The sequence below is a fragment of the Sciurus carolinensis genome, chromosome 11 (assembly GCF_902686445.1).
Source record: "Sciurus carolinensis chromosome 11, mSciCar1.2, whole genome shotgun sequence".
In the NCBI taxonomy this organism is placed as follows: Eukaryota; Metazoa; Chordata; class Mammalia; order Rodentia; family Sciuridae; genus Sciurus; species Sciurus carolinensis.
Genome location: NC_062223.1, coordinates 46,690,777 through 46,709,257, shown reverse-complemented (window position 1 = coordinate 46,709,257; position 18,481 = coordinate 46,690,777). Strand labels below are relative to the sequence as shown.

General features: G+C 34.7%; 1 protein-coding gene across 4 annotated transcripts in view; it reads right to left on the bottom strand.

Moving 5' to 3' along the window:
- Dcdc1 (doublecortin domain containing 1) overlaps window positions 1-18,481 on the bottom strand; it is a 494,469-nt gene that overhangs the window by 13,864 nt on the left and 462,124 nt on the right. For all 4 annotated transcript variants that reach the window (XM_047516704.1, XM_047516706.1, XM_047516707.1 and 1 more), the window contains 6 exons: window positions 18,117-18,287; window positions 14,791-14,976; window positions 13,209-13,412; window positions 11,651-11,843; window positions 4,479-4,631; window positions 3,666-3,767 (listed from right to left, as the gene is read on the bottom strand). In XM_047516704.1, the coding sequence (XP_047372660.1) occupies window positions 3,666-3,767; window positions 4,479-4,631; window positions 11,651-11,843; window positions 13,209-13,412; window positions 14,791-14,976; window positions 18,117-18,287 (1,009 nt within the window). The remainder of the gene's footprint in view (window positions 1-3,665; window positions 3,768-4,478; window positions 4,632-11,650; window positions 11,844-13,208; window positions 13,413-14,790; window positions 14,977-18,116; window positions 18,288-18,481) is intronic.

The following is an 18,481-nucleotide window of genomic DNA, read 5'->3' as shown; positions in this document are numbered from 1 at the left end:
CAGTAATGATTTTTCAGGTAAACCAGTGTCTTATATGTCTAATAAGCATTCATATGCAATTTATGAATGTGGAAAAAACATAATTGAATCAATCAGCCAATGAGTTACAGTGACAATGAACTAGGTAATGTGTTTTGAAAAGAACCAGAGTGGTTCTTCCAGATGAATTTATACTAAATAGTTTTTCCTCAACTTTATTCACAGAGCAGAGATAACATTAATTTATGACACATAATTTTTATGGATAATAGTCCAGCAAATATTTTATTTAAAATGCATTTCAAACATTGCAATTTTTCAACCAGGAGTTCAGCAATAGCTTATCATCACACTGTTGAGAGTCAGGGATTGAACATAGGAAAGAGGAAAAAATATTATGCATTATTTATTATTTGTCAATTTGCTTCTAATGGTCTTAAGAAAATGCATGCATTTACACTACAATTTTCATAAAGAGACAATGTCATCACAAAATGTTTTAGTTGGGGGAGCGATTTTTATAAAAAACTATTATTTATGTAGGTAAGAATAACATTTATCGAAGAAAGGCAAAAATGCATTGAATAAATTATTTTTATTTTCTTCTTAAATTTTCCACATACCCTATTTATTTGACATGAGATCAGGGGTCAGTAATGATAATAGCTAACTATTAATGGGGCATGCCTGTTCCCTACTTCCAAAGTTTCATTTCAAGTGAATGGAACACCATCGATAATGCAGATGGACTGAAAATTGGTAAAAAATAATAAGTTGATAATTCTTGACCCTTTTTTATTTTCTTTTCTCTTTGAAACTTGAGAACACAAGTGCTTTGATGTTCTCTCCTACTCCAAGACTGACCTAGCCAGTTCCCTCATCCCCTATCTTATTGGAAGATCCACTCCTGGTTCAGTATCAATTGTGCCTAAAAAGACAAGTCCACTCAATTTGGGGTTTCAGTTAGTAGATACACTCAGTTTACACATTAAATGAAATGCTCTGACACTGTATGTATAACAAAGGTGATACTTTGGCCTGATTTGTATTTCTGAGTTTCATTTACTAGTTTTAAAACTTCAAGTGGGAAAATGGGCTGTCTTCTCAGGAACCTTATCCCAATATTGATTATTTGTTTTAACCATGTACTAATTATTTAACATCTGCTAATCATAAAAGTCATATAAAGTAATTACTTATATTATGATTGATAATGACGATGATCATGTTACAAATGAATGGTTAAATAGCTTAGCACAGTGCCTTATACATGGTATTTGTTGCATTTTCCAAAGGCTGTAACAATAGGAAGTAGTCAATTCAGCAACTCTTCCTACTTCTCATAATTCTTCTTTTATTCAACCCTCTCGGGCACACTATCTAATAGGGATGCAGTTATCAGAGCTAAGACTTGTGGTCTTTTTTTTTTTTAATTCTCATAATCTTAACAGTTAGAAAGGGGCCTTCTTTAGAGTAAGTATTCTATAAACATGTTTTGACTTTATATTTAATAGCACAAAACATACAAGTTTATAAGTAGATGCAAGATTTATCTTAGCATTAAATTCTAAGAGAAACTATATTGATGGATCACTCCATAATGGAAATCAGCTGACCAAATACAGACTGTTTCCAACAGTGATATTGTAGAGGACTCTAAATTTACTTTAAATGCCTTTTTGATATTTAATTGTAATAAAAGCTAAAGACATGACATAAAATCAGAATTCAGTGAAGGCAGCTCTGCCAGGGGCTCTTTTCAGTATGTTGCTTTCTATTGATTTAAGTTGATATAAGCATAAAGCTTAGATCACTCCCTAGAGCCTAGAATGAATGGTTAAAATTATTCTTTTTTTTTTTTTTTTTTTTTTTTTTTTGGTACTGAGTATTGAACCCAGGACTGCTGCTTTACCACTGAGTTACAGTCCATTCTTTTTTATTTTGAGTAAGGTCATGCTAAGTTGTTGGGAGGTCAAATATTTGCTAAGGCTGGCCTCAAACTTGCAATCCTCTTTTTCTCAGCCTTCTGAGTCACTGGAATTATTCCACAGTTATTCAAAGAACAAATTAGAAGTGTATAGAATTTATGATCTGACAAGAGGGAGACAGTCAAATAAAAAGGTGATTATAATAATGTGATGAGAACCATCAGAGGAGAAATTCAGGGTGTGATACATCACATTATCTCAGGCTTGGAATGTTGGAGGAAGATTCTAGGACGTAACAAGTAAGCTAAAATATATATAGAATGAGTAGGATCAACACCAAGGCAGAGGGAACCGAGTGGTGTCACTCACAGGAAGACAGCATGTGTGAAATGTTTGGAGGGTGATGAGCAGAGAGAGAGGGGACTCACAGAAAGTGAGGTCAGGAAGACCCACATAGGGAGCTTCATCTCCAACCTAGGAGAAAAAAACTCTTGAAAGTTTTTATGCCTACAGTACCATGACTCCTTTGCATTTCTGCATGATCACTTCATCTCTAGAACATCCCCACTATTCATATAAAGGTAACTGCTGTCATCTGGAGCAGAGAGACCAGTTTGAAAACTTACTATAATCCAAGGACTGGATACTAGAAACTTGAATATGGATAATAATTGGAGACTAAAAGGGTTAGAATTCATTTGAGAACAACTTAACAGATTCAGAGAAACAAGACTTACTAAATATTTTCTTGGGAAAGATGAGGGAGAAGGAGACACCAAGAATAACTTTCAGGATTCTGTGACATAATACCTGGGTGGATGGTGGTAGAACCTATTGCTAGAAGAAACAAAGAGGCACTGGTATAGGAGGGATGTGATAGATTTTGTTTTGGACGTGTTCATAGAACTTTGAAGTGAAAATGTCTAGTGATAGGAGCAGAAGAGGCCAGGTGTAATAGTAGAGATTTTTCATTTATACCTAACCAACATTTCTTTGGTAAGAAATGGACAATAGCCATTTCAAATCAAAGTTCTGTCTTGTGCTGTTATTTGTGCTATTTGTTGAAGCAAGATACATAAGCTTTTACCACAAGACAGTGCACATATTCAGTAGTTAAAATTCTGCTATTACAAGCGTGAAATAAATTCTCCCTTCCTCATCTAAAGTCTCCTGAACGTTATTTCTTTCTGAGGAACCACTTCTATCTCAAGTGCTAGAAGTCGTTTAAGTCCAGGATCCCAAGATTCTATGGAAAAAGAGAATGAAAGATGACAAACTATGCCAATTGATCACTTTGACTATGAATAGCATGTCTTATGTTGCAAAAAAATGGAGTCCTTGTGATATTGACAATGACCTTTGAAATTTTAGTACTTCCTTACTCTAATTATTAAAAACAACAAAAATAAAACAATACCCAAGGAATCACAGAAAGATTTTGTTTAAACAAAGACTAAGTCCAAAGTCCATAAAAAGTTAATTTAGGGAATATTTCAAAGCAAAAGTGTGATTATCTGGCTCAGATACTGTCCTAATTTTTTAAATGTATATGTGTTATATGGTGTTCCCATTAATATAAAATCTACAAATATAAAATCAATACAAAAATGTATTATTAGGCTTTGGATTCTCCTCAAATGACTGTGTAACACAATATTTATGTTAAACATTTGGTATTTAATTGTAGAAAATAACTATTAGCAAATTGAGGTTACATTTAGAATTAAACACAGCTATGTTGATTTAATTCATACTGACCTTTTAACTGTCTCAGTTTGTGTTTCATGGTATCTAAATCAGCCAAAATTTTGTCTTTTTTTAGCCAGTTCTGCTTCTCTAATTTTTCTGCTTTCTGCAAAGCTAGAATAATAAAAGTACATGATATTTTACCTTACATTCTTTTATCAACAGTAATTTATCATGAACACTAATAATTCATAAAGAACTTTCTGCTTCAAGAAATAGATTCAATTAGAAACAAGTAATTAAAAGGTAAGGGTCATTAAAAGAAACCTCACTTGAAAGATGACAGGGCTTACGGCATTTCTTTATGGAAGAAAAGAAGAACAGTGCTGTTTTATTATATAGATTTACCATATGCAATAGCCATATTTCATTTTCTACTTCCACAAACTATTTGGAGGTGATGAAAGCCTGGCTTGGAACCATTCATTTTTTAAACATCCACCTACTGCCTAAAGGGTGCAATTCTTAAAAATGAAAATGTGCAGACAGGTCGTCCTCAGTGTGAATTAAACTCATTTGTTATTTTCTAATGTATACCATTATTCTCCGTCTTATAGACCAAGGATCTCTTTATCAACTAAATTAGACATTTTTTTCCATGCAGAATACTCCATTCCAGTAAGAAAAAGCAGGGAATTGTGCAAATATGGACGTATAGCTATCTTTGTGCACATATTAATTGATGGACCTCCTGTTCTTTACATAAATATGTTGTTATTATGTTGACATTATACACACTTAATTCATTTTCTTGTTATGACATAAGATTTATTTCTATCCCCTTTCATATAATTACTTGAAAGAAAGTGAAAATAAGAAACTTACCATTTGGAGGTATAAATGGTTCACCACAAGATACCCAGACAGCAACAGGATTTCTGAGGATGAGGGTGAGCAAAGACTTATCTATACTATCCAAACTATCAGATTTCACAGAGCCAGGAAGCAATTTGTCTCTCAATTTCATTCTAGAGTTTTCTGGGAAACAAAAAACACATTTACCATTGTTTGATGAATAATAAATAAATATGCCTTCTGAACTCATTTGTTTATTCAAAATACTTTCTTATTCATTAAAAACAATATCAGGCAATACCAAAACTAGAGCCAATATATAAATTTGGTCAGAAACTTCATAAGCAAGAAAAAATTAACTATCACAAATAAATGTGATTATAAACATATATTTTGATTCCTTTCTTATACATGATCTGGTTCTGAAAGAAATTTGAAGTGACTTACTAATACTTACTCTGAAATGGGAAAAATAAGAGATTTAAAATAAAAAATAAAGGGGAAAATAAGTACAGGAGTAGACCAAAGCCACAGGTAAGGTACTCCTGTTTTAAATGGATAGAAATATCTCATTTTGGAAAGATTAAAACAGAAAATGTAGAAGAAATCATTTTGGCCTATTTATTTTGACAAGTGTCAAGAAATGCTAACATTATTTTTATTGTTTAAAAATAAATACTACGTTAGTTTTATTTACTGGAGACAAAACAATTTATGTTCTGAGCTTCCTAGTGGCCAAAGAGGAAAACAATTTACAGATTAATATGGCCCGCATGTAGATATAAGTTCTCAGAAGATGCACTTTTCCTGATCCTGAAATCAGGGAGAAATTCATTCAAGGGTCCTCATGAAGAGGTAATCTGTATGCTGCAACAGAAATTAACATACATTATCATGTGCTGGGCATTTTACTAAGGAATTTACATACCCTGTATCATGTAATTCTCAAAATGATACACTGCAGTAGGTCCAATTACCAATCCTTTGTTATAAAGATAACTGAGGTTTAGTGACATCACTGGGTGGTGGCAGCTCAGGATTAGAATCCAAGCCATCTCCTTGCAGTGCCTGTGCTCATAACCACTTCCTACCTAGTAAGCATTGTGCTGAATTCTGCCGAACAATGATTTCTTTAAAGTTTCTCAATGCACAGAGATGGCATAACACCAAGTGACAATTCTATAAAGGGAGCAGTCCACGACTGATTCTTGGATGACCTCTGGAATACAGGGAGAAGGGATAATATTTTTCTGCATGAATAACATTACTCTGTACTTCCAACCAGGTTTTAAATAAGAATTTGAAAGACATGTGTTTGAAATTATAGCCTTATACAACCTGAAGCCCAGATATTCCATATGCCAAATAAAGGCAGAATTAAATGTTTTAGTAACCAGCTAGGCACTAAAGTGTTCACACAATTATTTATTGAACATTAGAGAATAAAACAAATGAGTGTTTGCCCTGCCTTCAGAGTGCACAGCTCAAAAAGCTACAGAGAGAATCTTTGCCTGGATTGCTTTGCATTTGATCTTAATATATTTCAGAATGCGAAGAAACTGAGGAATTCCAACTAGTGTCAACCACGGATCACTCCTGCTAGTCATCTAGAAAGAACAAGCAACACAACTGGAGAAATGGGGTTAGACTAACCCCTAGCCCTTCACTCAGTACATGGGGTGCACAGCCTAAGAAGGCTGGCAGAAAAGTTTTGATTGGCATAGGTTGTGATCATTCACTCTCCTCCATTTGTTTAAACATCTTAGAGTGGAGGAAATTTTTATACCTTTAAATTTTTTTATTCTACTCTTATCTAATTTTTTTATTTCCCTTTTCCACTTTATTTTTTCCTTTCTTTTCTAATTTTAAAGAATCTTTTTTATGATATTCTATATTTTCCCCTTTCTTTTTTGTTGTGGTGATTGCAGCTATTATTGTTCTTATTTTTGTATGGTTTATATATTTATGTATTACTTATTTAGTGGAGATGGGGATCAAGTCTGGGAATTCATGTACATTGGGTCAATGTCTGCCATTTAACCACACACTGAAGTCCACCTGAGAGAACTTGTACCTTCTTCCAACCATAACCAAGTTCTGCTTGAACCTTGGTGGATGCTTCAACTTAAAGAATGGGGGACAAAAGTCTCCAGGTGGTGACCAGTCCCCAAGGGGCACAGCTAAGGGGTTATGACATCCAACTCCTTGACAGTAATACCATAAAAATAACCAAGAAAAGTAAAACAACTCCTGTGAACAGTACATCTATGAGGGTCCTCAGCATTGGTTGCCACCACACCCTGTCATATCAGACATTACTAACAAGACTGGATGTGAGTGCCACAGAGGGGAAGCTATGATCCTGGTCCCCCTTCTCCATATGAAACACCAGGAACTGCACCGGTAACTGAACAGGTAAAAACTTCAGGCCTTTCACCACAGTTAGAACATTCTGTATCCAAATTACTTTCCAAGTGTCAGAGCCCTTATCAGAGTGCACATGGCAACCCCCACCACCTGATAGGGGCATCCACTCCCATTGCAGGAGTAACCACAGAAGGTAAACTCCATGTCATCTGCTATCTACAAGAAGCCACAGGGAGATTAAGCAATGAAGTCTAAATGGAATTAAATTCAACATTACAAAACAAATACCCCAATACATATCATCAGAAACCTGCTTACTATGAAGGCTTCACATAAAAGTGAAAAAAGTTTCCATTCAACAGATGTGAAAATCTCAACATAGGAACACAAGAAAAAGGAAAGCCACAAAGCAAATGTTATCAAATTTTAAAAACTGAAATAATTTCTCACATCTTATCTATCACAGTGGAATGAAACCAGAAATCAACAGCAAGAGAAACTGCAGAAATTAGAAATATGGAAATTGACCAACATACTATTGGTTGAGCAGTGGGTCACTGAAGAATTCAGAAGGAAATTTTAAAAAATCTTGAATCAAATAAAAATAGCAACCTGATTATCAAAATTTGTGGGAGCCAAGTGCACACCTATAATCCCAGTGGCTCAGGAGGCTGAGGCAAGAGGATAGTGAGTTCAAAGCCACTCAGGAAAAGCAAGGCACTAAGCAACTCAGTAAGACCCTGTCTTTAAATAAAATACAAAATAGGGCTGGGGAAGTGGCTCAGTGGTGAGTGCCCCTGAGTTCAATCCCCAGTGCCCCAAAACAAAAACAAACAAACAAACAAACAAACAAGAAACCTTGTGGGATACAGTGAAAAGGAAGTTTATAGCAAGGAGTACTTTCATCAAAATAATAGCTCTCAAATAAATAATAATGCATCTCAGTGTCATACAAAAAGAAAAAGCAAACAAGGCCCCAAATCAGTAAAAGAAAAGAAATAAGATCAGAGCATAAATCAACAAAATACAGATGAAAACAATGCAAAGGATTGAATAAACAGAGTTGGTTCTTGAAAAGATAAGTAAAATTGACAAACGCTTAGCTAAACTAATTAAAAGGGAAGACCCAAGTAAATGAAGTTAGACATTAATAAGGAGATGTTACAATACACACCATTGAAATTAAAAGAATCATTAGGGGACATTTTGAAAAACTACTTGCTAACAAATTGGTAAATCTACAAGAAATCAACAAATTTCTAGACACACAGATTTACCAAAATCAAACCAAGGGGGCATAAAAAACTTCAATAAATCAATAATGAGATTGAAGCAGTAATAAAAAGTCTCCCAACAAAGAAAAGCCCAGTCCCAAATGGATTCACTGATGAATTTCATCAGACTTGTAAAGAAGAACTAATACCAATGCTCCTCAAATATTCCATAAACTATAAGGTGAGTGGGCTCTTCTAAACTCATTCAAAGAAGTCAATATTATCGTACTACCAAAACCCCTAAGGACACATCAGAAAAAAACAAAACACAAAACAAAACAAAACAAAAAAAACTATACACCAATATCCCTGATGGGTACAGATGCAAAAATTCTCAGTAAAATAGTTGCAAGTCAAATTTGACAGCACATTTTAAAAATTCAACATCCCTTTATGATAAAATTCCTGAATAAATAAGGTATAGAAGAATCATACCTTAACAAAATAAAGACTATATATGACAAAATTATAGCAAACATCATACTGAATGGATAAAACTGACAGCATTTCCTCCAAGATCAGGATCAAGTGTCCACTCTCACTATTCTTATTCAATATAATGCCCAAAATTTCAATCAGAGCACTTAAGAGAAATAAAATAAAAGCCATACTAATAGGAAAGGAGGATGTCAAATTATCTGTTTGTTGATGATATGATTCTATACATAGAAGTTCTAAAGACTCTACCAAAAGACTTTTAAAATTGACAAATTCAGTAAAGTAGCAGAATACAAAAACAATATACTAAAATCAGTAGCTTTTCTATTTACCAATGATAAACTTGCTGAGAAAGAAATCAAGAAATTCACAACAGTCACAAAAAATATACAAAATACCTTGGAAGAAACCTAGGAGGTGGAAGTACTCTGAGGTGAAAATTACCAAACATTAGATAAAAAAACTGGAAAAGACACTAGAAGATGTAAGGACTTACCATGTTCATGGATTGAAAGAAATAATTGTTTAAATTGCCACACTACCCAAAGCAATCTATAGATTCAATGCAATCCTCATCAAAATACCAATGATGTTCTTTCACAGAACAAGAGAAAAAGTCCTAAAATTCATATGGAAGCACAAAAAACCCTGAATGGTCAAAGCAATCTTGATCAAAAAGAACAATGCTGAAGGCATCAAAATATCTGATTTCAAAACATACTACAGAACCATAGTAACAAAACAGCATAGTATTACCACAAAAGTAGATATGTAGACAAACTGGGACAGAATTGAAGACCCAGAAAAGAATCTACACATCTTCAGCCCCCTGATTCTTGACAAAGGTAACAGAAACGTGCACTGGAGAAAAGATCATCTCTTCAACAAATGGTGCTGGGAAAATTAAATATTCACACGTAGAAGACTGGAGCTAAACTCCCATCTCTCACTTTGTAAGAAAAATCAACTAAAGATAGATAACGATCTTAACGTAAGAACTAAAACTCTGAAACTACTAGAAGAAAACAGGAGAAACATTTCAAGACATTGGAACAAGCAATAATTTCCTGGATAGGATTCCAGTAGCTCAGGAAATAAAAGCAAGAATTAACACATGGGATTACATCAAATAAAAAGCTCCTGATAGCAAGTGAAACAATCAACAGAATTAAGACACAATCTCCAAAATGGGAGAAAATCTTTGTCAGTTATTCATCTGATAGAGGATTAAAATCCGGAATATATGAAGAACTCAAATCAACAAAAAGTATCCCAAACAAAAATGACCTGACTACATACTTTCAAGTACAAATTCTCAATATATGAAAACAACACTCAGTAACTTGAGACATCAGGGAAACACAAATCAAAACTGTAGTGAGATTCTATTTCACTGCAATTACAATGGTTATTATCAAAAACCAAACAGACAAAAAAAGAACAAATGCTAGCAAAGAAACATAGGGAAAAAAAAAACCTTATACACTGTTGTTGAGAATGTAAATTAGTATAGACACTATAGAAACAATATGGAGGTCTCTTTTTCAAAAAACTAAAAGTAGAACTACTATATGATCAGGCTGTACCACTCCTGGGTATGTATCTGCGGGAAATTATGTCAATGTACAAAAGAGATACCTGACCCATGTTTACTGTGGCTCTATTCACATTAGCCAAAATATGAAATCAGCCTAGGTGCTCATCAACATCTAACAGATGAATGGATAAAAAAAAATGGTATATATACACAATGGAATATTATTAATTCATAAAGAATTAAATCCTGTCATTTGCATGAAAATGGATGGAATTGGAAGACATCATGTCAAGTGAAATAAGTCAGACACAGAAAGACAAGTATCACATGCTTTCTCTCATATGTGGAAACAATAAAGTAAAAATAAAATATAACCTGAAAGTAGAGAGGACTTTTAGAAGCTAGTAAAGGGGAAGAGGGGGAATGTTAAGAGAAGTAGAAGGAAATTGGAAATATCAATGCACAATACATGACAATATGGAAATGTCACAAGAAATTCATTAATTTGTACAATTAATGTGTGAATAAAAAAGAAAAAACTATACATGTTCTATACAAGTAGAACTGCTGCAAACCTAACTATGTAGTACGTATTAGCAGCAACTACAACAACAAAAACAATAAAATTCTATACATAATAACTATTATTCTCTAAATGCTTGGCTAAACATCAACCAGGCATTGTTCTAAGTAAAAAAATGATATACACACATATATGTATATGTATGTATTCTTTTATTAATATATATATATTCGTATTTATGAGGGCCAAATGAATATATTTAATATAGATACTGAATATATATATATATTCAAGTGAATACGTATGTATGCAATTCTGTGGTATGTGGGGGGGCATGTGTGATGGCTTGAATTTGTGCCCTCCAAAAAAATTCTGATATTGAAATTTAATGGTCAATGTGATAGTCTCAGAAAGTGGGACCTTCAGAAGATGGTTAGGTCATAAGAGTTCCTCCTCCTGTGAATGGGATGAAGGAACTTCTAAAGAGGTTTCACACAGTGTTTGACTCTCCTGTCCTCTATCTTTAGCCTTATGAGAACATAGCACTTCTCTCCTCTGGAAAATGCAACCCTCATCAGACAACAAACCTACCACTGCCTTGATTTTAGACTTCCCAGTTTCTGAAGCTATGAGAAGTAAGTGACTACTCTTTATAAATCAGTTACTGCATCTGTAGTACTCAGTTACAGAAGCATAAAATGGACTACGACAACATTCAAGTGAAAATTATATGCTTTTTATTTCAATTCAGTCCTTTAAAAAACTCCATGAAGTGGCTATTAATACCCTCATTTTACAAATGAGAAAACTGAGGTACATAGTGGTTAAACAATTTTCCCAAAAGCCATTCAGCAAGTGACAGAGCTAAAACTTGAACCTTGGTACTCTGGCTCCAAAACTCAAGTTCTTAACTTCAAGTCATGCCTTGGAGAATCTCACTGAGACTCTTAAAGTCAGTTACAAAAATAGCTGGCTGTGATTTTAAAATTCTAGAAGAGGTGACTGGAAGAATCACATTTAACTTTTTCATGATTGAATATAAGCAGAAGCATTATCAACATACTTTTGGCAGTGATCTCTTCTGTTCCAACAGGAGTTAAGCCTGTCTTTTGTTCTTCAGAGTCTCTCTTCATAAATGATTCATTTACAGCCCATAAAACCAAATCATGCAAGGTAAAGATTGTGGTTCCATCTCTGGTATATACTTTGGAAGCTGATCTGGAAAGCCCAAGCTGTCCTGTGCATTCTGTAAGAAGCTAGACAACATAGTCTGTGAAGAACTGACTATCTAGTGATAGAATTTGGAATAATAAAGAAGAGTTATCTTTCAGAAATCTGAGAAAAGACTTTAACTTGAGAAAATACAAATCTGAGCAACTACTAGTCTTGATTCTGTGTATGTGTGTGTGTGTGTATAGTAGTGTATTAGTAGTAGTAGCAATTAAACCAAGGACTCACATGCTAAGCAAGCATTCTACTCCTGAGCTACATCACCTGCCCTGATCTTGATTTTTGATTAGTGATGATTTCTAATATTAGATTGTTCTATTGAATATCACATTAATCCAATCCCACTGTGAAAATTCCTAGCTCTAAAAATTTAACATAGCATCTGATATATGTTAATACATTTTTAGCTTCAGAATATTTTCTAAGGAATGTTCAATCTAGAAATCTACTTTCAATTTTGTTGCTTGATAAGGTATAAAATTATTGTAATATTTCATATTGATGAACTGCTCTAAAATAAATGAGTAGTTAACTTTTAAACCAAGCTATGACATGTATTATTACCTCCATTTGGTAGATGGGAAAACAGGCTATAAGGCTAATATTTTTGCCCAAGACCATAAAAGCACAGATCCCTGAGTGAATCTTGAAGTCACTAATTTCTGTACTTTGCTTAGTCTACTGAACAACAATAAATCCTTTTGTTTTCAACCAAAGAGGTGAGTGGATAAATGAGTAGTATTTGTATAGAAGTACATAGGGGAACTTCATCTCCTATTTAACATCACTTGTTAAATAAGTTGCTAAAGTATTTGCCTGAATGCAGACAGAATGAGCATCAAACATGGAAAGACAAATGTGGATTTGGGCCTTCTGGGCTCTCCTCCATTCCTATGACTATGTGACCTTCAAGACAGACCACACAGTCCTTCCTAACACAATCCCTTCTTCTCCAATTTGAAAATGAAACACCCTATCAACAAATAAGCACTCTAATGCTCCAGATGATAAACAAGGTGACATCTTCTAGACTGCTCAGATGACATAAAATCGGAAACTGGATTAGGAAGCAAGGAGAAAAACAGCATTCTGTTCATGATAAAAAAGAAGAAAATTGGGTAGTTTTGTTTCCTCTCTTATATCTTTGCTTTGGAGCCAATCTAAAAATATATATATATATATTTTTTTTTTTTTATTTTTTAAGTCTATCCAATGAAATACAATAAAAAATAATGCCTTTAAGGAAACACAGATCTCGTTCTCATCAGCTTAAATTGGTGAATCTGGCCAGGGACATTTATCACTCAATCTCACTGTTTTATCTTATCAGGAGAATTACCATTATCATTACCCCCAAGAATGTAAGCAGCATTTAAGTGATAGTCACTTACCATGGGGAATGTTCCAGCCACAATTAACTTCCCATTACGATATCCATCCCCATTTCTGTATGCGATTATTTTCACTGCCGTCTGGTGTGTCGCTGCCATACCACTGTGACACACAGCTTGCATACAGGTCTTCGTCCGTAAAGATAATAGGCGTTCTTCATAATAACTTAGAGTTTTGTCAGCCTCACAAGATGATAAGTCAGCCTGGTTCATTTTTTAAAAATTGTACATTTACACAAACTTTTTTAGTGTTGTTATTTGAGTGTCATTCAGTCTCTCAGTTCAATGAATGCATGTGTGTGAGAGGCATTTAAATTTTGCCATGCTCACTTCCTGTACTATAGATACCAGATGCTATAGTGGGAAAGACACTGGACAGAAATCCTAAGTTCTTTTTCCATCCTTGTCACTGAGTTACTAGGTGACTTCTGAGAATCTGGTCTGTTTGGGGCCTTCTCCACTTATTTTATTTGAGGGAAGTGTTAGAGTTTCTGTTTCTTTTGCTTTTACCTATGACAGGTAAAAGTGGGCAAGGCCAAATCAGACTGGGATTGAAATAAGAGGACGCTAATACCACCAACATTCTTTTAATTTCGGCTTTAAAACGATACCACCCTATAGTAGAAGATGTTGATGAAAGGAGGGGATTGAGAACACAGTTAAGCACATGGTGATGAGGGTGGTGAACGTTCCATCCCTAACTAGGATGCTGTCCTGAGGGAAAAGTTATCTGAGATGCTATAACTCTGAGGATCTTTGTAATCAGCTCCTCCAAATCAAATGCCCTCAGGCTTCCCAGAGGACTGATTCCTTTCTCCTTCACTTATTGTTTCAGTGGATGTTATTGTTTCAATGGATGTTTAGTGCCACCTGTTACCACCCAGAATGTGGCTGGGAATTAGGAGATGAGGGTGATCTGGGGACGGGGCAGGAGAGACTTAAGAGTGCGCGGTGCTGGAGGGTTCCCACCTTTTAGGACCCTCCTTTATATACAGGTGTGCAAGTTCCCTCAGCTCTTTTCACTTCTACACTTGAAGGGAAGGATCTCTTAAATAGTACCATTTTAAATTAAGGTCACATAAAAGTGGCAGAGGTTTTTGTTTGTTTGTTTTTGTTTTTCCTCTTCCAAGAGAGTCCTAATAGCATTAGACTTGAATGTGTGAATTCAGGCACCCAATCTGAACAGTTAACAACAACATGTCAAATCCCCTCTGAAATACTCCATGCTCTTAAAAGGAATTTACCCTGTGGATATAGGTTAAAAAGCTGTTCCACTAAGTAAAAATTCGCAGTTACTTCCTTACCTAAAAGTGACACAGTGAACAGGGAAAAGTGTCAGCAGATGAAAGCTGCAGAAGTGCTCAATTAACTTCACAGGGTGGATGGAACTATTAATAGACAATGTATTTTAAATTACAGTGGGGGAAAAGGAAATCAATGCAAGCAGGATATGTAAGGGTGCATCTGAGGAGGATGAATTGGATGAGTAGAGATGAACTTGAGTACAAGGCAGATAATGAATACATCAAAGTTTCCAAACTGTTGCCACATGTGCATTAGCAGAATTCAGATCATTACACACCTTGGCCACACTGATGACCTTGAAAGGCCCTTGTGATAAGGGTTTCTGGGTGTCGGAGCCTGAAGCACAGAGGAATGGAACCCCTGGAAGCAACTGTTTCAGTCTCTTCTCTGCTCTTAGGTATTGTCCACAGGCCAGGCAGAGCATCATTTTCCTCTTTCCACCAGCTGAGAGATAATAGTATCCCTAAATGCAGATAAAGGTACTTTTATATAGGTACATCTGAATATGATAGTATTCTATAGAACTCTTTAGAATATAAATAAAGCACTTTTATCATCACCAAATGCTAAATTTGAAATCACAACCTTAATACATTGTTGTGCTCCCTAATATTTACATTTTTAAGAAAGTAATTACCAAATTTTGCAATGATGATTCAGCAACAGTGAACATAACCTGTGCCCAAAATCAGGATTTCATGAAGGAATAGTCAGTTCCAGATTTGGGGCAGAAAATATACAATGTAAGCAAGGGCTAGAAAGAAAATAAGTTATCCTAGAGCAAAGAAATTGTGACAAAAAGACATGGGAGTCAATAGCCCCTACTGGTTAAGGAGCAATAATTTGGGACTAACATAAAGAATGATAACTGAAGCATTTTGCATATGTTTGAATATGTAAAATTCGATGAGTTCACAATGATGCTATTAATAGAAGTAAAGCAAGCAAACAAAAAACCCAAACAAATAAAAATAAATCTACAACTTATTGGACACCATTGGAAATAAGCTGGTATCTTTTTATAACTCTGAAAACTGAAATGAGAGATTATGGCAGATTATTTCCAAAGAGAGCCACAATAAAACCATTCTAAACTTGTTTTTGGTCTTTTGAAGTGTGACTTTGCTATTCCTTCAATCAAGAGGAAGAGTTACTTTATCCTTCTTACTTTTCTTTGAATAAGGGAAAGGGCACATGACTGGTTTCACCCAGGGTAGCACTAGCAAATATAAGACAAGAAGATGTATAAGAAGTACTTGCACTTAGAGTTTATTCTCTTTGGGCTACAGTTGGAACCCTAAGACTACAATATGAACAAACATGAGATAGCCTTTTTGGGACATTCAGAGAGTGAAGAATCAATGCCCCTAGCTAAGAGCCCACCAATCGCCAGACATGTAAGGGAGTCCATCTTTGATCATCCAGGCCTGGAAGAGCCACCAAACTACTGTAGGACCACCAGATAACTTCAGCCATAATAGTGACCCTTGGTAAGACCAACAGAACAGAACTGTTCTTCATAATTTTCCTGAATTCTTACCTAACTAGAATCACAGAGTCTTAGTGATTTCAATCAAAAGTCAGTGTTCTTTTGCCTAATTGCTCTGGCTAGAGATGCGAGGACTATTGAGAATAGAAGTGGTGAAAGCGGGCATCCCTGTGTTGTTCCTGTTTTCAAAGGAATGATTTCAGTTTTCCTCTATTTACAATGATGCTGGCCTTAGGTTTGTCATATAGCTTTTACAATGTGGAGGTATGGTTCTTTTTATAAAAAAATTTTTTTAAATTTTTTAACTTGTTCTAATTAGTCATACATGACAGTAGAGTACATTTATGCATTTTGATAAATCATACATAAATGGAGTATGATTTCTCATTTTTCTGATTGTACATATTGCAAAATCCCATCAGTCATGCAGTCATATATGTACATGAGGTAATGTCTGTTTCACTCTACTATCCTTTTTACCCCCACACCCCTTCCCCTCCCTCCACTCCCCTCTACCTAATCTAAAGTAACTCTATTATGGTATGACCTTTTATTCCAATTTTTTTTCTAGTGTTTTAATCATGAATGGATGCTTTATTTTGTCAAATGCTTTTTCTGTATCTATTGAAATAATCATGTGATTCTTGTCTTTAAGTCTACTGATGTGGTGAATACATTCATTGATTTCCCTATGTTGAACCAATCTTGCACCCCAGAATGAAACCCACTTGATTATGGTGCACTATCTTTTTAATGTGCTTTTGTATATGATTTGCCAGTATTTTATTAAGAAATTTTGCCTGCGTTCATCAGGGATATTGGTTTGAAGTTTTCTTTCTTTTACGAGTCTTTGTCTAGTTTTGGTGTCAGGGTGATATTGACTTCATTGAATGAGTTTGGAAGGGTCCCTTCTTTTTCCCTTCGTGGAGTAATTGGAGGAGGATTGGTGTTAGTTCTTTGTTAAAAGTTTGGTAGAACTTGACTGAGAACTCATCTGGTCCTGAGCTTTTCTTTGTTAGTAGGTTCTTGATGACCTCTTCAATCTCATTCCTTGAAATTGATCTTTTAAATTTTCTATATCCTCCTGGTTCAATTTGAATAGGTCACATGTCTTATTGATGTCTTCAAGATGTTCTGGCTTATTGGAGTATAGATTTTCAAAACAGCTTCTGATTATCTTCTGTATTTCAGTAGTGTCTGTGGTGATATTTCCATTTTCATCATGAACTTTAGTAATTTGCATTTTTAAGGAGTTAAAATCAGCATACTTCAGTGACACAGCCACACTAATGTTTATAGAAGCTCAATTCACAATATCTAAGCTATGGAACCAGCCTAGGTATCCTTCAATAGATGAATGGATAAAGAAAATGTGGTATATATACACAATGGAGTATTACTTAGCCATAAATAAGAATGACTCTATGACATTTTCCAACAAATGTATGGATGTGAAGACTATCATGCTAAGTGAAGTAAGCCAGTCCCCCAAAACCAAAGGTTAAATGTTTACTCTGATATGTGGATGCTACCCACAATAAAGGGGGTGCTGAGGGGAAGAATAGAAGTGCAATAGATTAGACAATGGGAATGGAGGGAAGGGAGAGGGATAAGCACAGGAAAGACTGTGAAGTGAATCTGACATAACTTTCCCATGTACAAATATGGAAACAACACAGTAAATCCCACCACCACGTACATTCATAAGAATGGGACTCTTAACTAGAATAAGATATATTCTATGCTTGTATAATTATATCAAAATGGATTCTGCTGTCATGTATAACTAAAACAAATCAATAATTTTTTTTAAAGTCAATTTTCAAGGGGCTGGAAAGGTAGCTCAGTGTTAGAGTGCTTGCATAGCAGGTATAAGGCCCTGAGTTCAATCGAATATCAGAAATTGTCTCTAATCAAGATCAGAACTGGAGATGTACTTCAGGGGTAGAGCAGTTAGCGCATAAGATCCTGGGTTCAATTCCCAGTGCTTCTGGAAGTCAGTGTTCAAATTGTATAAACATAAGTTTTTCTAAGGAAAAAAAGCTTACTGCTTTATTAAATTATCTTTTTTTACCCTACTTTTCTTTTATCTTTGAGAAGAAAGAACCACTTACTGGTTGATCAATGTTTTCCCTTTTAATGACAGAAGATGTACAAATACCAGCAAAATTTGCCAATGTGATTTCCTTATTCAAGGCAGTGCTATAAAAGGCCATAAATGTTTTCAAATTTTCCATGTAGTGCCACTTTTGATTGGCAGTTCCATTGTTATATGGCTTATATTTCTGAAAAAAAAAAAAAGAGAGAGAAAATATGGTGTCAAAAAGACAGGTGAGTTTATGAGATAGTTATGGCAGTCATATTTTATTGCATAAATTCAGAAAGTGCAGATAATTATTCATAAATCCATCATGCAGTGATAAATATAGTTGATTTTTGGCAATTATATGCACAGATTTTATACTTATAAATATGCATT